The 18,574-nt window shown below is 37.5% G+C and overlaps 1 protein-coding gene across 1 annotated transcript in view; it reads left to right on the top strand.

Annotated features, from left to right (window-relative positions):
• The first annotated feature begins 13,093 nt into the window (after positions 1 to 13,093).
• The window catches only part of LOC114890340 (leucine-rich repeat-containing protein 37A3-like), a 45,481-nt gene continuing 40,000 nt past the window's right edge, over positions 13,094 to 18,574 (top strand). Inside the window, 3 exon segments of the mRNA XM_029213743.1 lie at positions 13,094 to 13,134; positions 14,856 to 14,927; positions 18,181 to 18,252. Of these exon segments, the coding sequence (XP_029069576.1) occupies positions 13,094 to 13,134; positions 14,856 to 14,927; positions 18,181 to 18,252 (185 nt within the window).

Below are 18,574 nucleotides of genomic sequence, written 5' to 3'. Positions count from 1 at the left end.
CAACCATATCTGAATTTATGCAGTGAGGTAACTCATAGTGGGGCCTCTAGATAGCTTTAGCATGGGGGCTGATTGACAGCAAAACCAACCATGTGATGAGAGGTTTGGAAATTTCGGTCTCATCCCCTGACCTCTCTAGTCCCTCTTAGAGGGTAGAGGGACTAGAGAGCTTCTTGGTTGGTGAGCATATTGATGTTCTGGGAGGGTGACATACTCTGATTTCATGGGACCAGAAGCTCCAGTGCTTGGGACCTTTGCCCCATGTACCTGTTCAACTGGCTGTTCATTTATATCCTTTATAATAAAATGGTAATTTAAATATAGCACTTCCTTGAGTTTTGTGAGTTGTTCTAGAAAATTATTGAAACTGTAGGGGATCAGGGGAACCCCTGAATTTGTAGCCAAGCCTATTGGTCAAAAGTATAGTAGTCTCTAGCACCTGTAGCTGGGGCCCAAAGTAGGGGCCGTCTCATAGCACTGAACCTTTTAGCCTATGGGGTCTGTGCTATATCTGGGTAGTTAGTATCAGAATTCATTTGAATTGTAGGACGCCTCATTGGTTTTAGAAAATTGATGTTGGAAAGCGCAACCTTATCCAGATTCACAGTAGGGGACATAGACTCCCACCGTTTGATAAGACGAGTATGAATACTCCTCATATGTTTTTCCAGCTTTATTGACAAATTGTATTACAATTTATAAAGTGTACAATGTGATAATTTGATATACGTATATATTGTAAAAGAATTCCTACCATCACATTAATTAACACACCTATCACCTCACATATTTATTCACTTTTTTTTTCTTTTGGTGAGAACACTTAAGTTCCACTCTCTTAGCAAATTTCAGTTATACAACACTGTATTATCAACTCTAATCACAATGTTATACATTAGGTCCTCAGATCTTATTCATTTTATTTGTACCCTTTTACCACCTCTCCCTCTTTCTCCTATTCCCCATCTCCTGGCAACCACCATTCTACTCTCTGTTTTTATGAGTTCAACTTTTTTTTCCAAGTTCTACACATACGTGATACCACACAGTGTTCATTTTTCTGTTATGGGTTATTTCACTTAGCGTAATGACCTTCAGATTCATCCAAATGGCAGGATTCCCTTCTTTTTCAAGGCTGAAGAGTATTTCTCTGTGTGTGTGTGTGTGTGTGTGTGTGTGTGTATCAATCACTTTTTCTGTATCTACTGATCTGCTGACAAACTTATGTTGTTTCCATACCTTGGCTATTGTGAGTAATGCTGCAATGAACATTGGAGTACAATTCTCTCTTCAAGACAGTAATTTTGTTTCCTTTGGATATATATCTGGGAGTGGGATTGCTGGATCATGTGGTAGTTTTATTTTTAATTTGAGGAACCTTTATACTGTTTTCCATAGTGGCTGTACCAGTTTACATTTCCAGCAACAGTGTACAAGCGTTCCCTTTTCTCTACATTCTCACCATGATTTCTTTCTTGTGTTTTTGATGATAGCCATCCTAAGAGGTATGAGGTGATACAATTTGTGGCTTTGATTTGCATTTCCCTGATATTAGTGATGTTGAGCACCTTTTTGTAGCTGTTGGTCATTTTCATGTCTTCCTTGGAAAAATGTCTATTCAGGTCCTTTGCCCATTCTTAAATTAGGTTATTTGTTTTTTCTTGCTGTTGAGTTGTGTGAGTTCCAGGTATATTTTGGATATTAACTGCTTATCAGATATGTGGTTTGCAATTTTTTATCCCATTTCATAGGTTGCTTTTTCATTTTGTTGATAATTTCCTTTGCTGTGCAGAAGCTTTTTAGTTTGTTGTAGTCTCACTTGTTTATTTTTGCTTTTGTTGCCTTTGCTTTTAATGTCAAATCAAAATCATTGCTAAGACCAGTATCAAGGAGTTTACCCATATGTTTTCTTCTAGTAGTTTTATGGTTTCAGGTCTTATGTTCAAGTCTAATTCATTTTGAGTTGGTTTCTGTATATGGTGTGAGATAGTAGCCCAGTTTCATTCTTTTGTATGTGGCTATCTAGTTTTCTCAACACTGTTTATTGTAGAGACTATCCTTTCTGCATTGTATATTCTTGGCTCCTTTGTTGTAGATTAACTGACCATATGTGCATGGTTTATTTTTGGGCTCTCTATTCTGTTCTATTGATCTATGTGTCCGTTTTAATGCCAATACCATACTGTTTTGATTACTATTGCTCTGTAATATAGTTTGAAATCACAAAGCATGATAACCCCAGCTTTGTTATTCTTTCTCAAGGTTGCTTTGGCTATTTGGAGTCTTTTGTGGTTCCATACAAATTTTAGGAATGTTAGCTCTATTTCTGTGAAAAATGCCATTAAGAATTTGTTAGGGATTTCATTGCATCTGTAGATTGCTTTGGGTAGTATGGACATTTTAACAATATTAATTCTTCCAGTCCATGAGCATGGGATATCTTTCTACTTATTTGTGTCTTCTTCAGTTTCTTTCATCAGTGTCTTATAGTTTCCAGTGTACAGATCTTTCACCTCCTTGGTTAAATTTATTCCTAGTTCCTTTATTTATTTATTTATTTGATTGTAAATGTCATTTATTTCTGTAGAATATCTTTTCTTCCTTATTTACCTGGTTAATGGAGGACAAGGACTATGTCATTCCTCTTTATACTCCCAATAAAATTTAATAAAAGGCAAAATTTAGTCATAATTTAATTTCTATGTAGTTGAATATTTAGGACTTTGTGATTCAAATGCTGCAAATATCTCTAAGACATGTTAGCTGAGAGATCATAACTATATGGTATGCAAGTAACTACTGTCCCCTCCTCTGTCTGTGTAGATATTGTTAACCAATCAGAACATTTCTACCCACTTAGGTCCTAACTTGATCTCAGAATATTTTTCAACATAAATTTCAAAAAGATTTTCCCAACTTCTTTCCTCTTTTTAATCAGAAAGTAATTTAAATTTTTTAATGATTTGACTTTTATATCAATTGATGTACTGCTCTTAAATGTGGTATTGGAGGAAATAGAATTGGTAGGGAAAACAAAGAAGGAAACCATAATTGATTGGATATTTATTACATGCTACACCATTTACCTGCATCATCTTAAATTCTATCAACAGGATTTTAACGTAAGTTTTGTCCCCATTATACAAATGAGATGACTGGAATTCAGAGGGTTAGAATCATTTGCCCAAAGTCACACAGCTGGCAAATATGATACAGGATTTAAACACGAGCAATTCTGTTTCAAGAGTTCCTCCATTTGTCTTTCTTTGGAACACCACCTTACTCAATCACTGTGCCTCTGAATAAAACAACTATCTCCCCTGCTTCTCACGTGACTGCTGGGCACTGGTGCCTTCCTCAGTGTGCATTAGTGACAGTGAGGTTATTAAGAAGAATGTGGTTCCTTTTCTACCCATCTAACTTCCTCCTCTGACTTAGTCCAAGTAAGGGTTAATTTTCTAATTTTCACAGAGGCAAAAGTAGAAGTAAGTGGAGGTAAGCTTTAGTGCCATCTCCTATCCCTTTCCTCTTCAGATCTCAATAAGTTAATAGATGTAGGAATTTAATGGTTACTTTCTCATCCCTTCAGGTAATGGCTAGCAAGGAACTGTCCTATCAGTAGCAGCATGGACCAAGTGCAGGCTCTGTTGCTTTAGGATTCTCCAAAGAGAGAGAAGGTCATTGGGCTTTTGCTTCATGAAGTTCCCTGGATGTTATCCTGACTCTTGTTGGAAGGGCCAGGAAGGAATGACTAGGCTTCCTTACTATATTAAATGTAATTAGAGATTTAGGAGCTGCACCACTCAGGCACAAATCCTTTAAAAAATATGTATTTAAATAAATATATGTTTATATATTTTATATTGGCTAAGCTAACCCTCCCACTTCAAAAACAGTATTGTCACCTCAGCTCACATTGCTCTATTATGATCAATGGCACTGAGCAGCTTTATATTCAAGGCTCACGAGTTTCAATTACTTCAGGAGACAATCTGGTAACTGAAGATAGAAAGTCTCACTTCAGAGTGGCATTCACTAAGAATTTCATTCCATGGGGGATAGTCCAGAGGAATCTTACCAATGTACTTTCTTTCTCCAAAATATGGGGTGCACATATAGTCAGTGTGTGTGCTTGTGTGTCTGTGTGTGTTTAGTGACTAAATATTAAAAAGTGCAGGCATTGTACATTTAGACACTCTCTGCTGTGATCATAGAGCATCTTATACAAATATCTATCAGAGCACTTAACTGACTGAGTTGTTACTCCCTATGTATCTACTCATTTTCTAGATCTTAAGCTTTTAGAGCATTTTCGAAGTAGTAGTATTAGTATTAGTAATAACAAGAACAACAACTTATTGAGAATGGATCATGTGCCAGATACTACCCCATCTATACCTATTCACATATTTTGTACTTACAACTGACCCTTTGATGTAGGTACTATAAGATCCCAGCCACTGAGGAAATTATAAGGATAGTGGTAATTCTAATGGACAGAAACTGGGATGGGCATAGAGGAGTATGCCTATGGGAGATTGATTACCCTCCAGTTAAAAACACTCAGACCTAATTAGCTGTATATATAAGCCAAGGACTCAGGTGGCCAAGTCTAGAGCCGAGGTGTAAATAAAGAAGTAGAGTGTATATCTGAAAGAGTATGATCATTTGGGTCAGGCAAATCTGGTTTTAAGTTTTCTTTTGAAGGCTAGAAATAAAACCAATGTGTAAAAGTGGCAAATATTAGAAGCAACTTGTAGAATTGTTGCAAGAATTAGGATACCTGCCGTTACTAGTTGATGCCAATTATTAGCGGAATAAGAATTTTTTAAAGTTTCTAGGAATGAAGGTATAAGGGAACATGGGGCCAAGGACTCAGTTGTGTTTTGGGGCTCTCCATGCGTGAAATTGTAGGAAGAAGAAGAGATGCCAATGGGGACAAAAGAGTAAAGAGGCAGAAAGAAAAGCAGAACAGGAATTTGTTCTGGGAATCTAATTCTTTGGTCAGGATTATCAAGGTTGAGGAATATGCAAACCAAGGTCATTGTGAAGAATGAAGTCACCTCTGAGAGGGAGGACCATTCTGATATAATTGGGACCACAAATACAAACTCAGAAATATTATTCTGATTTTTCCACAGACCCAATAAAATAAAGACCAGGATTCCTAGGAACCAGGGCTCAGCAAAGTTAACTGAAATATGAAGTTACATAAGGAGTAAATGACAAAGACAGAGCTTGGGCCTAGGTTTGTCTGGATTCACGTCCATAAGAATGGGGACTTCCAAAGAAAAACTCACTAGTGAGAGATGTGAAAATGATGATTCTTTTCCTCTTTTCTTTAGAAGTCATGCCCAGCCATTGAGGTCAGCAGCTATTATGGAACTAACATTTTGGTAAACCCCTAGTTAGATTCTTCTGCATCTTTAAAAACCCATAGATTAAACAAGGAAGAGATGCTATAGATCAGTAAATTTACACGTTTTATAATTCCTGGGTCCTGCTCAGCTGCAGTGTTCAGTGAATGCGAGTGCAGTAAATACTTGGTCACAGATCCCATTTACATAACTATAGCCTGACAATGCAGGGAGTAAGAAAGTTTCATTTTCTGTACCCTTTAGAATTACATGGACATGAACAAGCTCTTTCTTTCTTTTTTTTTATAAATTTGTTTATATATTTATTTATTTTATTTTTGGCTACATTGGGTTTTCATTGCTGTGTGTGGACTCTCTCTAGATGCATTGAGCTGGGGCTTCTCTTGTTGCAGAGCACGGGCTGAAGGCACGTGGGTTTTGGTAGTTGTAGCACGTGGGCTCAGTAGTTGTGGCTCGTGGGTTCTAGAGCACAGTCTCAGTAGTTGTGGTGCACAGGCTTAGTTGCTTCACGGCATGTGGGATCTTCCCGGATGAGGGCTTGAACCCGTGTCCCCTGCATTGGCAGGCGGACTCCTAACCACTGCGCCACGCGTGAAGTCCCAACAAGCTTTTCTTTTTTCCTCAACAGTGGTTATGTAAAACAAATATTTGTGATAATTTTAAAAAGCTTGTTTCAGTGCAAAAATACAGCAATTTATAAGACAAAGGAGACAAATAGCTAAATTAAGACAGTTGAATGATTACTACAATGTACACACACGAGCTCAAAAAGTGTGGTTAAATTGCACACTGAAATCGCAATAAAAGATAATTTTATTGCCAAATAATTAAATCTCTTTTTAAGTGTACTTTTTTTCTATACAAGCAAATTTAAAATCTTAGTGAATCTTTTTTTTTCCTCAGAAAAATATTTGCCAGATTAAGTCTTTATCCTCAGCATGCAGAGTTTTCATAATTGTTTGGCTATTTTTGTTTATAAAAATGTCCAGTAGAGGCCATGCCTGATTTTGCAGATCTATCATTTATATGCTGTGGGCAGGCAGGTAAAAGAATGAAGTCACGAACTTCTGCCACTCACTGAATAAGAGTCACAGTTAACATTTACTGAGCATGTACTAAGTGGCAGGGACTCTGTGAATGCTTTAAGTGGACTGTCTACTTCAGTTAACTCAATGAATTAAATATGAGAGAACTGAAATGTAGAGAGACTAATCTAATTTCCCAGAATCAAATAATAAGGAAGTGGGTAGGTTGAGATTCAAAGCAACTATAAAGTTTGTACTCCTAATCAAGGGGTTACATTCTTCATTTTCTTATCAAATTGAAGACAAATTGTCAGTCCAGGTCTTCACACCCACTGGTTGCTAGACTAATGTAAACTTAACATTGAAAAAATCTGGTAGCTCTTAAATTTACATCTATGACATTTCTCCCTGATATATTTGGTTTTTCTAACAGTGGAAGATATTTGTTAATGAGCTTATATTGTCAGTTACTGACAGCTTTGTAACAAGATAGTTTATTATTGTTAACCATCATGGCAAAAACAACAACATTAAAGAAAAAGGTAGTAACGCCTAATATGTACTGAGCATTTACAATATGCCAAGAGTGATATTTAAAGAACATCTGTGGTTTCTGCTTTTTCTTTGGGCATTTGCTACTCCAACCAGTCCATATTTAAAATGCTGGGAGGAGCTTCAAGCAGCGGAAGAGTAAGACACGGAGATCACGTGATCTTCCTCCTCACAAATACATCAGAAATACATCTACATATGGAACAACTCCTACAGAACACCTACTGAACGCTGGCAGAAGACCTCAGACTGTGACCAGTCTGGCATAGAACCTTCTTTTCTTCCTCCTCAATGTCTTCCATTCCATGTCCTCTAACCCACTGAACAAACGTGGACCTCTGTGGCTCCTGATGTCACCTCTAGAGGTGGTCAAACAACTCCATTTCGAAAAGTCATTTCCAGAAGACATTTCTTTTCTACATTTCTTTTAAAGAAACATATGGGCATTTACAAGACATGTGACTTTAACTATCATACATCGGCAAACTCTTCACATCTAGAAGGCCTGTATGTAGTGAAAAGTTTTTGAAAAGTTGGGGGGAAAGTTGAGAGCAGCTTTTTCATATTATATACACAGGCCTTCTATAAACGGCCAGTAAATCTTCCCAAAGGGTGGCGGGCACTTCCTATTGGCCACATGTGGTACGTTATTCTACCATTTCTATCTTCCGACATCGAGGTCTTGGTAGAACAAAGACCAACCGCCCGATGACCCAGTAACGTTCAACCCGTCGTCGACCGCGGCTCCACTCACCTTCCGGGCCCGTTAAGGCCTTTGTCCGTCATTGTCCGGGCAAGGTGAGGTCTCGTCCAGCTGGGACAGAGAGGTCACCTCAGGTCCTGGATCGCGTGGGCTCCAAGACCTAAGGGTGGCTGAGCTGGAGTCCACGTAGACCCCCCTTCCTGGGCCCTCGAGGCTCTAATGGCCCTCCGCAGTGTTCCAGTGGCCGCCATTCTTCTCGCCCTGCCATGCCCAACGCCCAAAGGCACCACGTCCTCGGTGGCCTGCCAGAGGCTTTGCCTAACCCCTGCAGCATGAGGTCAAGAGACCCGGCGGTAGGTGGCATCTGGGCTCCGAGGGGCCACCGCCATTAGGTCGCGGAGGTGGGGGTGGGGGAGCAGTTCGTTGCTGCTTCCGGGCTCAGGCACTGCCAGTGGGAGGCTGCGGCAAGGGCTCTGGGGCTCGGCAAGACACAGCCTGAGCTGGTCCCGGGGGCCCCCCAGTTCACCTGTCGACCGGAGGCCGGAGGGCCTGGAAGGCCCCGGGCTAGAAGGTCGCGATCCCATTCTCACCGCGCTCTCTGCCGGAACTGTGGCACAACTTTTTTGAGGGCAATTAAAATTTTATATCTAAATAGCCTTCACCCCACCAATCCCATTTCTAGATAACTATTCTATAGAGATAAATGACCAGGCTCACAAAAATGCATGTACAAGGATATTCATTGCAGCAATGCAAGTAACAAGAAAACTGGACATAATCTAAACATCCTTTAATAGGGGCATTATTAAACTGTGATACATTCATACTACGAAATATTATGCAGGAGTTTAAATGAATGGGGTAACCCTCTATGTACTGGGAAGGAAAGAAATCTAAGACATACCATGAAATGAAGGAATCAAATTGCAAGGATGTTACTTATGTAAAAAAAAAAGATAGGAAAAAGCACACAAACCTATTTGGCTATCTGTAAATATGTATGTACTCAAACGTATGGAAAAGAATCTGGAAGGATTAATACTAAACTCAAAGTAGTGGGTGGGGGATTAGGGCACAAGGAGGGTTTTCACTATACCTGTAATTTCATTGTTATATATTGAGAATATAATCATGTATTACTTGTGTAATAGAAAATAAGTTTAAATTGTCTCTTACTGGTTTTAAAGAGGTCCTGCCAAACTTGATTTTTAAAATAAACACAGAATTTCAATCATTAGGTTGCTTTGGGATATGGAAGGGAAAATACCTTTTCTCACAGGTATTGACCTCAAAATTCTAAACCAAGAAGGATCTTATAATGCAGTTAGCTTTTTTTTTTAAACATCTTTATTGGAGTATAATTGCTTTACAATGGCATGTTAGTTTCTGCTTTATAACAAAGTGAATCAGTTATACATATACATATGTTCCCATATCTCCTCCCTCTTGCGTCTCCCTCCCTCCCACCCTCCCTATCCCACCCCTCTAGGTGGCCGCAAAGCACGAGCTGATCTCCCTGTGCTTCGCAGCTGCTTCCCACTAGCTAGCTATTTTACATTTGGTAGTGTATATATGTCCATGCCACTCTCTCACTTTGTCCCAGCTTAGCCTTCCCCCTCCCCGTGTCCTCAAGTCCATTCTCTAGTAGGTCTGTGTCTTTATTCCTGTCTTACCCCTACGTTCTTCATGACCTTTTTTTTTTTTCTTAGATTCCATATATATGTGTTAGCATTCCGTATTTCTTTTTCTCTTTCTGACTTACTTCACTCTGTATGACAGACTCTAGGTCCATCCACCTCACTACAAATAGCTCAATTTTGTTTCTTTTTATGGCTGAGTAATATTCCATTGTATATATGTGCCACATCTTCTTTATCCATTCATCTGTGAGTGGACACTTAGGCTGCTTCCATGTCCTGGCTATCGTAAATAGAGCTACAATGAATATATTGGTACATGACTCTTTTAGAATTATGGTTTGCTCAGGGTATATTCCCAGTAGTGGGATTGCTGGGTTGTACGGTAGTTCTATTTGTATTTTTTTATTTTTTGCGGTACGCGGCCCTCTCACTGTTGTGGCCTCTCCCGTTGCGGAGCACAGGCTCCGGATGCACAGGCTCAGCGGCCATGGCTCACGGGCCTAGCTGCTCTGCAGCATGTGAGATTTTCCCAGACCGGGGCATGAACCCGTGTCCCGTGCATCGGCAGGCGGACTCTCAACCACTGCACCACCAGGGAAGCCCCCCTATCTGTAGTTTGTGAAGGAACCTCCATACTGTTCTCCATAGTGGCTGTATCAACTTACATTCCCACCAACAATGCAAGAGTGTTCCCTTTTCTCAACACCCTCTCCAGCATTTATTGTTTCTAAATTTTTTGATGATCGCCATTCTGACCGGTGTGAGATGATATCTCATCATAGTTTTGATTTGCACTTCTCTAATGATTAATGATGTTGAACATTCTTTCATGTGTTTGTTGGCAATCTGTATATCTTCTTTGGAGAAGTGTCTCTTTAGGTCTTCTGTCCATTTTTGGATTGGGTTGTTTGTTTTTTTGTTATTGAGCTGCATGAGCTACTTGTAAATTTTGGAGATTCATCCTTTGTCAGTTGCTTCATTTGCAAATATTTTCTCCCATTCTGAGGGTTGTCTTTTGGTCTTGTTTATGGTTTCCTTTGCTGTGCAAAAGCTTTGAAGTTTCATGAGGTCCCATTTGTTTATTTTTGTTTTTATTTCCATTTCTCTAGGAGGTGGGTCAAAAAGGATCTTGTTGTAATTTATGTCATAGATTGTTCTGCCTACACATTGAAGTATAAAAATCATGTGATCATCTCAATAGCTGCAGAGAAAGCTTTCAACAAAATTCAACACCCATTTATGATAAAAACCCTGCAGAAAGTAGGCATAGAGGAAACTATCCTCAACATAATAAAGGCCATATATGACAAACCCACAGCCAACATCGTCCTCAATGGTGAAAAACTGAAACCATTTCCACTAAGATCAGGAACAAGACAAGGTTGCCTACTCTCACCACTATTACATGCTAGAGTTACAGGAACAAGAATGAAACAGCCCAAGTATCCCAGTTCTCAGGGGGTTTACAAATATATGGAAATAAGTATATAAGTATAATAAATAGATAGATATAATTTCAAGCATTGCTAAGTACTTTGGAGAGAAAGAAAGCAGGGAAAGGAGAGTAAATCAGTTCCAGAAAGGCCTATTGTTTGCATTATATATATAGTTAAATCAATAAAACAAACAAACGCTGAGCCCTCTCAATTTCCTAGAAGTTACAGAGGTTGAGAGAAGGATAATTGTCAGTAATGCAGAATCAAGAATGAATGTGAAATTCAGAAGATTGCCTTAGACCATAACCCTGGTCAGAAATTAGACATGGATCATTCTTAAATGTTCATTCACACCTGGTTTTGATATTTTCATGGTGTGAGAAAGTTTTAGATCTGGCTTTAACTCTGATTACCCATAGTTTTAAAATTTTTTCTTCAGTCAAAATGGATATTTGGAGTTCTACAGATTAATGTATTTTATTTCAGTTATTCAGTTATTGCTTATTTGAAGCTCCTTTTTGGGTAATTTTCTGGCGGCTGACTCATTCTCAGTCTAAACTTTACTTCCAGGCTGAATTTACTGTTGTTATTTTTTAAATTTGTACTACCCTGTCATCCAAACAACTTCACAGAAAGAAACCCTATTAATTTGAAATACATACTGTTTCATTACACCCTGTCCTACCATGATATTCAAACTTCAACCAGTCTGATATGGGCATCAGCCAATCAGAGAAGACAGTGCTATATAGAGTTGAGGATCAGCCCCATCTCTTTGCTGTACTTACTGAATCCTTGTCAATGTTCAAAGTTATAGTTAGTATATATGAGTTCCACTTTTGTGTAGCTTTTTTCATATGCCATCATTTCCTGTGACGTTTGTATATCATGTATGGTATATACATACAGTTTTGTTACACGATATGGGGAGGTAGAGTTTTTTCCTACCTTGGAAGGTATGAAAAGGGTTAGCATACATGTCGTTGGACATATTGATTTGTTTTTTTTCTTTTTGGTTCATTTGCATGGAAATATGAAACCACTATTTAAAGGTGAGAAAACAATCAATATTAGCACCATCTGTTGACCATTCCCCCTAACATGTATTCTGACAATCACTGTGATTCCTTATAAAATGGTGAAGCATGCTCAGGGCTCCAAGAGTTCTTTGTGGGAATTGAAGTCGTTTGTGTTTTTGTTTTAGTGATCTTATACAAATGTGTGTGACTATATTCTGTATAATATGAACCACCTTAATAACTGAGTTGCAGAGTTTCCAGGTAGTAATATTTTAATTCTCATAAGCTATGAGTAAAGAATTAATTTATTAGCTGGAATTAAGCTATGAGATGGAATTAATATAAATAGGTGACCAAGAGACACTGTGAGTGAAAAGCAGAACGTTTAAATGCAGAACTCAGTGGAAATAGCTTCACAAGGCAAGATAGCCTGTGCTCAGATCCCCAAGGCTCCTGAAGGATGTACCACTGTTAATATCAGGTGCAAGGAAGGGGATACTTCCAGGCAAGAGAAACTTACCTTTGACATCTTATAGAGTTTCTTTTGTACTGGCTCCCACTACCACTCCCTCACTCCACTCTTGGGTCACAGGCTATGTGCCTTCCTGCTTATCAGATATAAGAAACTTGTGCAAAACACCACCCCCTCCTCCCCGCAGCATGTTCCTAGTCTTTATTGTGAGACCAGCTGAAGCAAAGGGGTTAACATTCTTCGGGCAGACCCAGGGGTCAGGCTTGACTGTGAATCATTCCTGCTCCCTTCATTCTGCATTCTGGAGAAGTCTTTGGCTGGATCTCTCAGTTTCCTAATTTATTCTTTAACTGTCATTTCTGCTGCTCATGTACTGAGTTTTTTTTTATTATTGCTAACACTTTTCATTCGTATATTCTTGAGTTGATTAATGGAGGCACTATCTGCTTACATCTGCCTGAGGGTAATAATTGTGCTATCCTAAGGTCCGCTTGTGCTTTGTTAACTCTGATTCATTGGCTATAAGCTCTTATGTTTGTTTTTGTTTTCTGTCCTTAATGGAGCTGACTTTCTCACATTGTTTGGTCATTCCTGAGTGTAATTCACCTTTGTAGTTGAGATTCTGCTGCGTTTGTTTCCCAGCTTTAGGGGAGAAGTGAAATGAGCTGTTGGGGCTTATTACTCCCAATGGGTTCCCCTGAGAATAAGGCAGAGGTGGGAGGTGCCTTCTTGTGGCTAGTCAGGGTGTGCATACCTTTCTTTCAGGGTTCTGGGACCTTGCCCCCTTTCTAACACCAATTGCTCCTGCCTAGAGGAAGACACGTTTTGCTGCCTTGATCAAGGAGGGAAGATGTGTGGTTGATGTGTGATGTCGGCTGCTCCTACCACACTATTCCAACTGATCACCCTGTAGGTAGCTCCGGGACGTTTCTGGTAGTGGAGCATTTGTGGAGCTGCTCCCACACATTGAGCTAAATTTGTGAGTTTTAAGTTATATCTTTTCTATCATTCTTAAGGAGTTTGGTGGAAGTTGAAGGGGTGGAGACTTGACATGTTTCAATCTGCCAACTTGAAATAGCACAACTTCTTAGGAAACAATTTTGTATCCCTATTACATCCTAGACAAACTCAGGCAAATATGTATCAGGATACAAATATAAGAATGTTCAAAGCAGTATTGTTTTTAATAAATAAAAACTAGAAAAAATCTCAGTATACACCAACAGTTGAATGAATAAAATGTGATATAATCATAATTAGAAGCCATAGACTTCATCAGAAACATAATGCAAACCACATAAGTAATCTTAAATTTTCTGGTAGCCACTTAAAAATAAAAGTAAAATGAAACAGATGAAATAAATGTTAATATCTTTTACTTAACCCTTATATCCCAAATATCATTTTAACATGTAATCATTATATACATTATTAATAAGATATTCCATGTTTTTTTCATATTAAGGATTTAAAAATATCCAAAGTATTATCATAGCTACATTTAATCAATATAAAAATTAATGAGAGAATCTACATTTTTTTCCCCATACTAACTCTTTGAAATCACAATTTGGTTGCTAAATTTTATTACAAACACTTGATCAGTATTTAGATTGCATAAAATTTACAGTCGAAAAAGTAGTATCACATATGCAAATTGTTGCTAACATAAACATTTTCCAATAATTACATTACGTATCTGTTTTTTAAATTTTAATATAATTGAAATTAATTAAATTAAAAATTCAACTCCTTAGTGTCATTAGCCACTTTCAAATACTCAGAAGCCTCATGTAGTGGGACATGCAACATTACATACTACAGGCAAAAGTAAAATAATTTTACAAAATAATGTTGAATGAAAGAAATGTGAAAACAATACATATAATATGATTCCACTTATATAAAGTTCAAGAAGAAGGAAGACTAAACTGTGCTGTTTATGGCTGAAAGAGAAAAAGCAAAAGTAAATTTTAAAAGCAAGGAAATTATTCTTAAAGTCAAGATAGTGGTTCCCTCTAGGAAGTCAGAGAGAGGGTTGTGATTGGAAAAGGGCACATGGGGGGCTTCTGGGATGCTGGCAGGATCCTTTCTTGACATGAATGGTGTTACGTGGGGATCTGCTTTGTAATTATTAAACAGTTGAACAGTTGTTCAATTGAATTATTGAACAGTTATGTATATTTTATGCACATTTTAGTTTTCAAAAAATTTTTAATGGGGGAAAAAAATCAGATGGCTTGATTTGCCCTGATACAGTTGTGTGTGGGACTTCCCAATAAGGTTTGGGGAAAGAGAGGAGGGAAGATCAGCTCTGCAACGATGGTGCCACCCAGAGCTGGGTTCTAACAGAGACTTCGTGGTCTAGAGAGTAGGCTTTAACTATATGATTTGGTGGGAAGAGTGAGTGGTGTGTGTGTGTGTGTGTGTGTGTGTGTGTGTGTGTGAGACGTGAAAAGAAGGTTTAAATGGAAACAGAGCAAAAATCACCATCCCTAAATCAAATAAGAATTAGCTTGTTTAGGTGGCACCATTACCCAGCTTTCCTCCACATATAGGAGTTAGTCCTATGTAGTATATATTGTAGTTATTTTGCATTTTGATCCAGAAATAACCTTTTCATTTTTCAGAATTCTCAGTGAAAATTATTTGACTGAATTACATAAGGACTCATTTGAAGGCTTGCTATCCCTCCAATATTTGTAAGTTAATCATATTTATTTATGAGTTCTTACCTATAAAGTAGATTATCTATAAAGTAATTAAGGAGTTCAAGTTAGATAATCTCTTCAATTTCTTCTAGCAATAAAATTCTACAATCCTGTGAGTCTGTGTAGGGCCCCAGCCCATCACTAGCACTAAATATCTCCTATTCATTTTTAATTTTTTAATTATATAGACAAGGTATAGATAGAAAAATACACTTTAGTTGTAGAGGAAAAGTGGTAATGATGTCTGAGCAATTATAGACTCCCATATGAACCTTGTTATATAAGTGTTCATATACTCTTCTTCTGTATTTATATTTTGTTTATGACTTATGGATCAAATCTGGCCCACAGTCCATTTTTACACAACCCATATATTAAAAGTGATTTTTAAAGGGCTGTAAATGAGAAAAAAAAGGAAACGAAGAAAAATATGTGACAGAGACTGTATGTGGCCTGCAGAGCCTAAAATATTTACTTATCTGGCCTTTACAGAAAAGGTTTGAAAAAATTGGTTTAGTGAAATGAGAGGAATTAAAGTTAAACTCAAATTGTCACCTACAAGACAAGAAAATATAGAACACTTAGATTAATATGAATGCCATTAACTCCTAACTTTGATAATTTAATCTAAATTAAATTAACATTTAAATATTAGATATTTAAGCAGATGAATTATGTAAACTGTATTGTCAAGGGACTTTCCTGGTGGTGTAGTGGTTAAGACTTTGCCTTCCAAAGCAGGGGGTGTGGGTTCGACCCCTGGTCAGGGAGCTAAGATCCCACATGCCTCATGGCCAAAAACGAAAACATAAAAATAAAGAAGCAATATTGTAATAAATTCAATAAAGACTTTAAAAATGGTCCACATCAAAAAATTTTTCTTAAACAAAATCAGTATTGTCAAGAACACATTAAGTTACCAAAATAACAAACACTTGTTAAGGATTTCAATGCAGAAATTGTGTTACTAATATTAAGAATGTTTAAGATGATGGTTAAGTGGTATATTTAGAAATATTCACACTAAATAAGCATCTCAGAAATGCCCCTAACAAAAATCTCTCCAGCCTTTTTATTTCTGTTTTTTTGTTTGTTTGTTTGTTTTGTTTTTTGGGCACGCCACACAACTTGTAAGGTCTTATTTCCCTGACCAGGCATTGAACACAGATCCCCAGCAGTGGAAGTGCCAAGTCCTAACCCCTGGATCACCAGGGAATTCTCTCTCCAGCTTCCTTATCAAAGAGGAAATGCTTGCCTAGTATTTCTTTTAATATAGGGATAAACAGATAACTGTGTTTTTTGCTATAAAAGCTCAGTTTTTGTCCTTTGTCCATGGCATCCAAAGTTGTGTATGTCATTAATCTTTATTAAGTGAATGAATGATCCTCTTTAGCAAATAGATTCTTCTTCCAAATATAAAAGGCTTAAGGGAAGTGGGTATAAAGAGCCTCACATAACCCTAAAAATAGTTCTTTTAATTATCAAACCTTCCAAGCCTTAAGCAATCACCTTTATATTAGTCTCTTCTCTGCCATCTGGGCTCCAAACCTTACAAACACAGTTTGCAGAAAAACAAATAAGATAACTGCTCAGTGGACTAAGCCTTTCATTATTTCTACTATGAAATACTTTATAATCTGATTATTTCATGTCAGCATAAGTATTCTCATTCTTAAAAAAAAATGCCAATCAATAAAAAAGTGAAAAAAGAATATGCTAATATGCACTATGCCTAGTGTTGTAAACATGCAGATGGGTAAGACAGGATTCCTATTAGAAACTCATGATCTCACAGGGAATAAAACATATAATAAGCTCAAACCATAATCACAAAATGCTATGGAGGCACCATGAAGTAGTAAAACTACATTTATTTTAAAACAGTCATTTCCTCCTTCTCTCCACTCCCCAGCTATTTGTTGATTTTATAAATATTTGAGTTTGCTTTATGTCCTCACGTTGTCTTTAAACATGATAGACAATGTACATAAGCAGGATCTAGTCCATAATTTGAAGGAGTTTATGCTCAGAGGAAATGGGTTGCAAAAATAGCTATATTTAAAGAAAGAAATGAATATGTGCAATGAGCGCTATAAGTTGGTATTGGAAAACAAAATAGGGAAAAAATACTTCAAATTAGATCAGGGAATATATTACTAGAGAAATGCTCTTTAAACGGGACCTCGAAGGGCCATTGGGTATCAGTGACAGACATCTTAGGAAGAATAAGCTTGCAAAAGGAAAGTGGGAGAAAGACAAAGCACAGGAAAAATACTCTGAGTACCTGTAGAGTACAAGTGGGAAGAGTAGAAGGTTAGAGCCAGATCATCTAGAATTTTGGAGGCCAAGCCAAGGATAACATGCCAAGCTAGCATGTTACCACAGCAGTGCTTTAGGACACGCTTTAGCCTACAACAGAACCAACCACTTGGAGGGCTTGTGAAAACACAAGCTCCACCCCAGTAGTTACTGATGCAAGAGGTCCAGAGTAGGGCTGAGTGTTTGTATCTTCAATAATTCACAAGTGATGCTGGTATTTGAGAACCACTTCCAAAGAGTTAATCTGATGATCACCTGTAGGATGGCTTAGAAAGGGAGAGGGTAGAGATGGAAACACCAGTCAGAAGACAGTTATACCTATCCAGGTGAAATGAGAGACGAAGCTGGAATCAATGGAAATAAGATACTCAGCTATAGTCAAGAGTAGGTATTTTCAAATAAAAGTCCATATGATAGAAAGTGTAATACTGAATTAAAGTTACATATTAATGAAAGGAGCAACTTCCTTTCAAGTTGTGTGAAACGTTATCTTTTATTTCTTTTGGTAATGAATTGGCCTAGAAAAATAGAACTATACTGGGAAGTGTGTAAATATAAGAATATTCCTTCTAATATTACAAATTATAATGATATATAGAGATAAAAACTTTGAGCTCACAATCTAGAATTTGATGAGACCAAGGTGGAATCTAATCAATGCTTCTGCTCTCAGGAAAGATGACCTCCAAAATCTATCAAGATCTATAGTTTTATATTTAATTTATGAAGATACTGAAGGTGAGACTCTTAAGAGAGGTGAAGGTAGGGTTAGGGGCTCTGGAAGGCTCAAATAGTAATTCCTAAGGTTTGGAGTTTAGACCAAAGCTTCTTATTTATTATTATCATTTTAACCTCTACTAGTTATTCCTACTAAGTAGATATCTAATAGCTAATTGAGGCAATATTTTCCTTTTACTTTTCCTAGAAATTTTTCCTGCAATAAAATACCATCTATTGTACGACGTACATTTGAACCACTACCGTTTTTGCAGTTTATGTAAGTTACAAATATAACTTCATTATATTTGGAATTTTTATAGTTTAATTATTTATAAAATTAATTTGTTACTCATTTTGATTAAAATTGTTGCTAAAATTTTGTAGAAAATCCTTTTTCTCTCTAGCAAAGATTAGTGTGAGAAATATTACACAGATCAGAGTGAATCATTATAGAGCAGTGGTTCTCAACCAGGGTTATTTGGCACGCAGGTGACATTTGGTTGTGTCTGGAGACATTTTTGCTTGTCAGAACTGTATATGATACTGACATCTAGTGGACAGAGGCCAGAGATACTACTAAACATCCAACAGTGTACAGG

Source organism: Monodon monoceros, unplaced genomic scaffold (genome assembly GCF_005190385.1).
Source record: "Monodon monoceros isolate NGI ecotype Baffin Bay Population unplaced genomic scaffold, NGI_Narwhal_1 Super_Scaffold_11, whole genome shotgun sequence".
NCBI classification, from domain to species: Eukaryota; Metazoa; Chordata; class Mammalia; order Artiodactyla; family Monodontidae; genus Monodon; species Monodon monoceros.
This window is presented reverse-complemented; position numbering and strand designations above follow the sequence as displayed.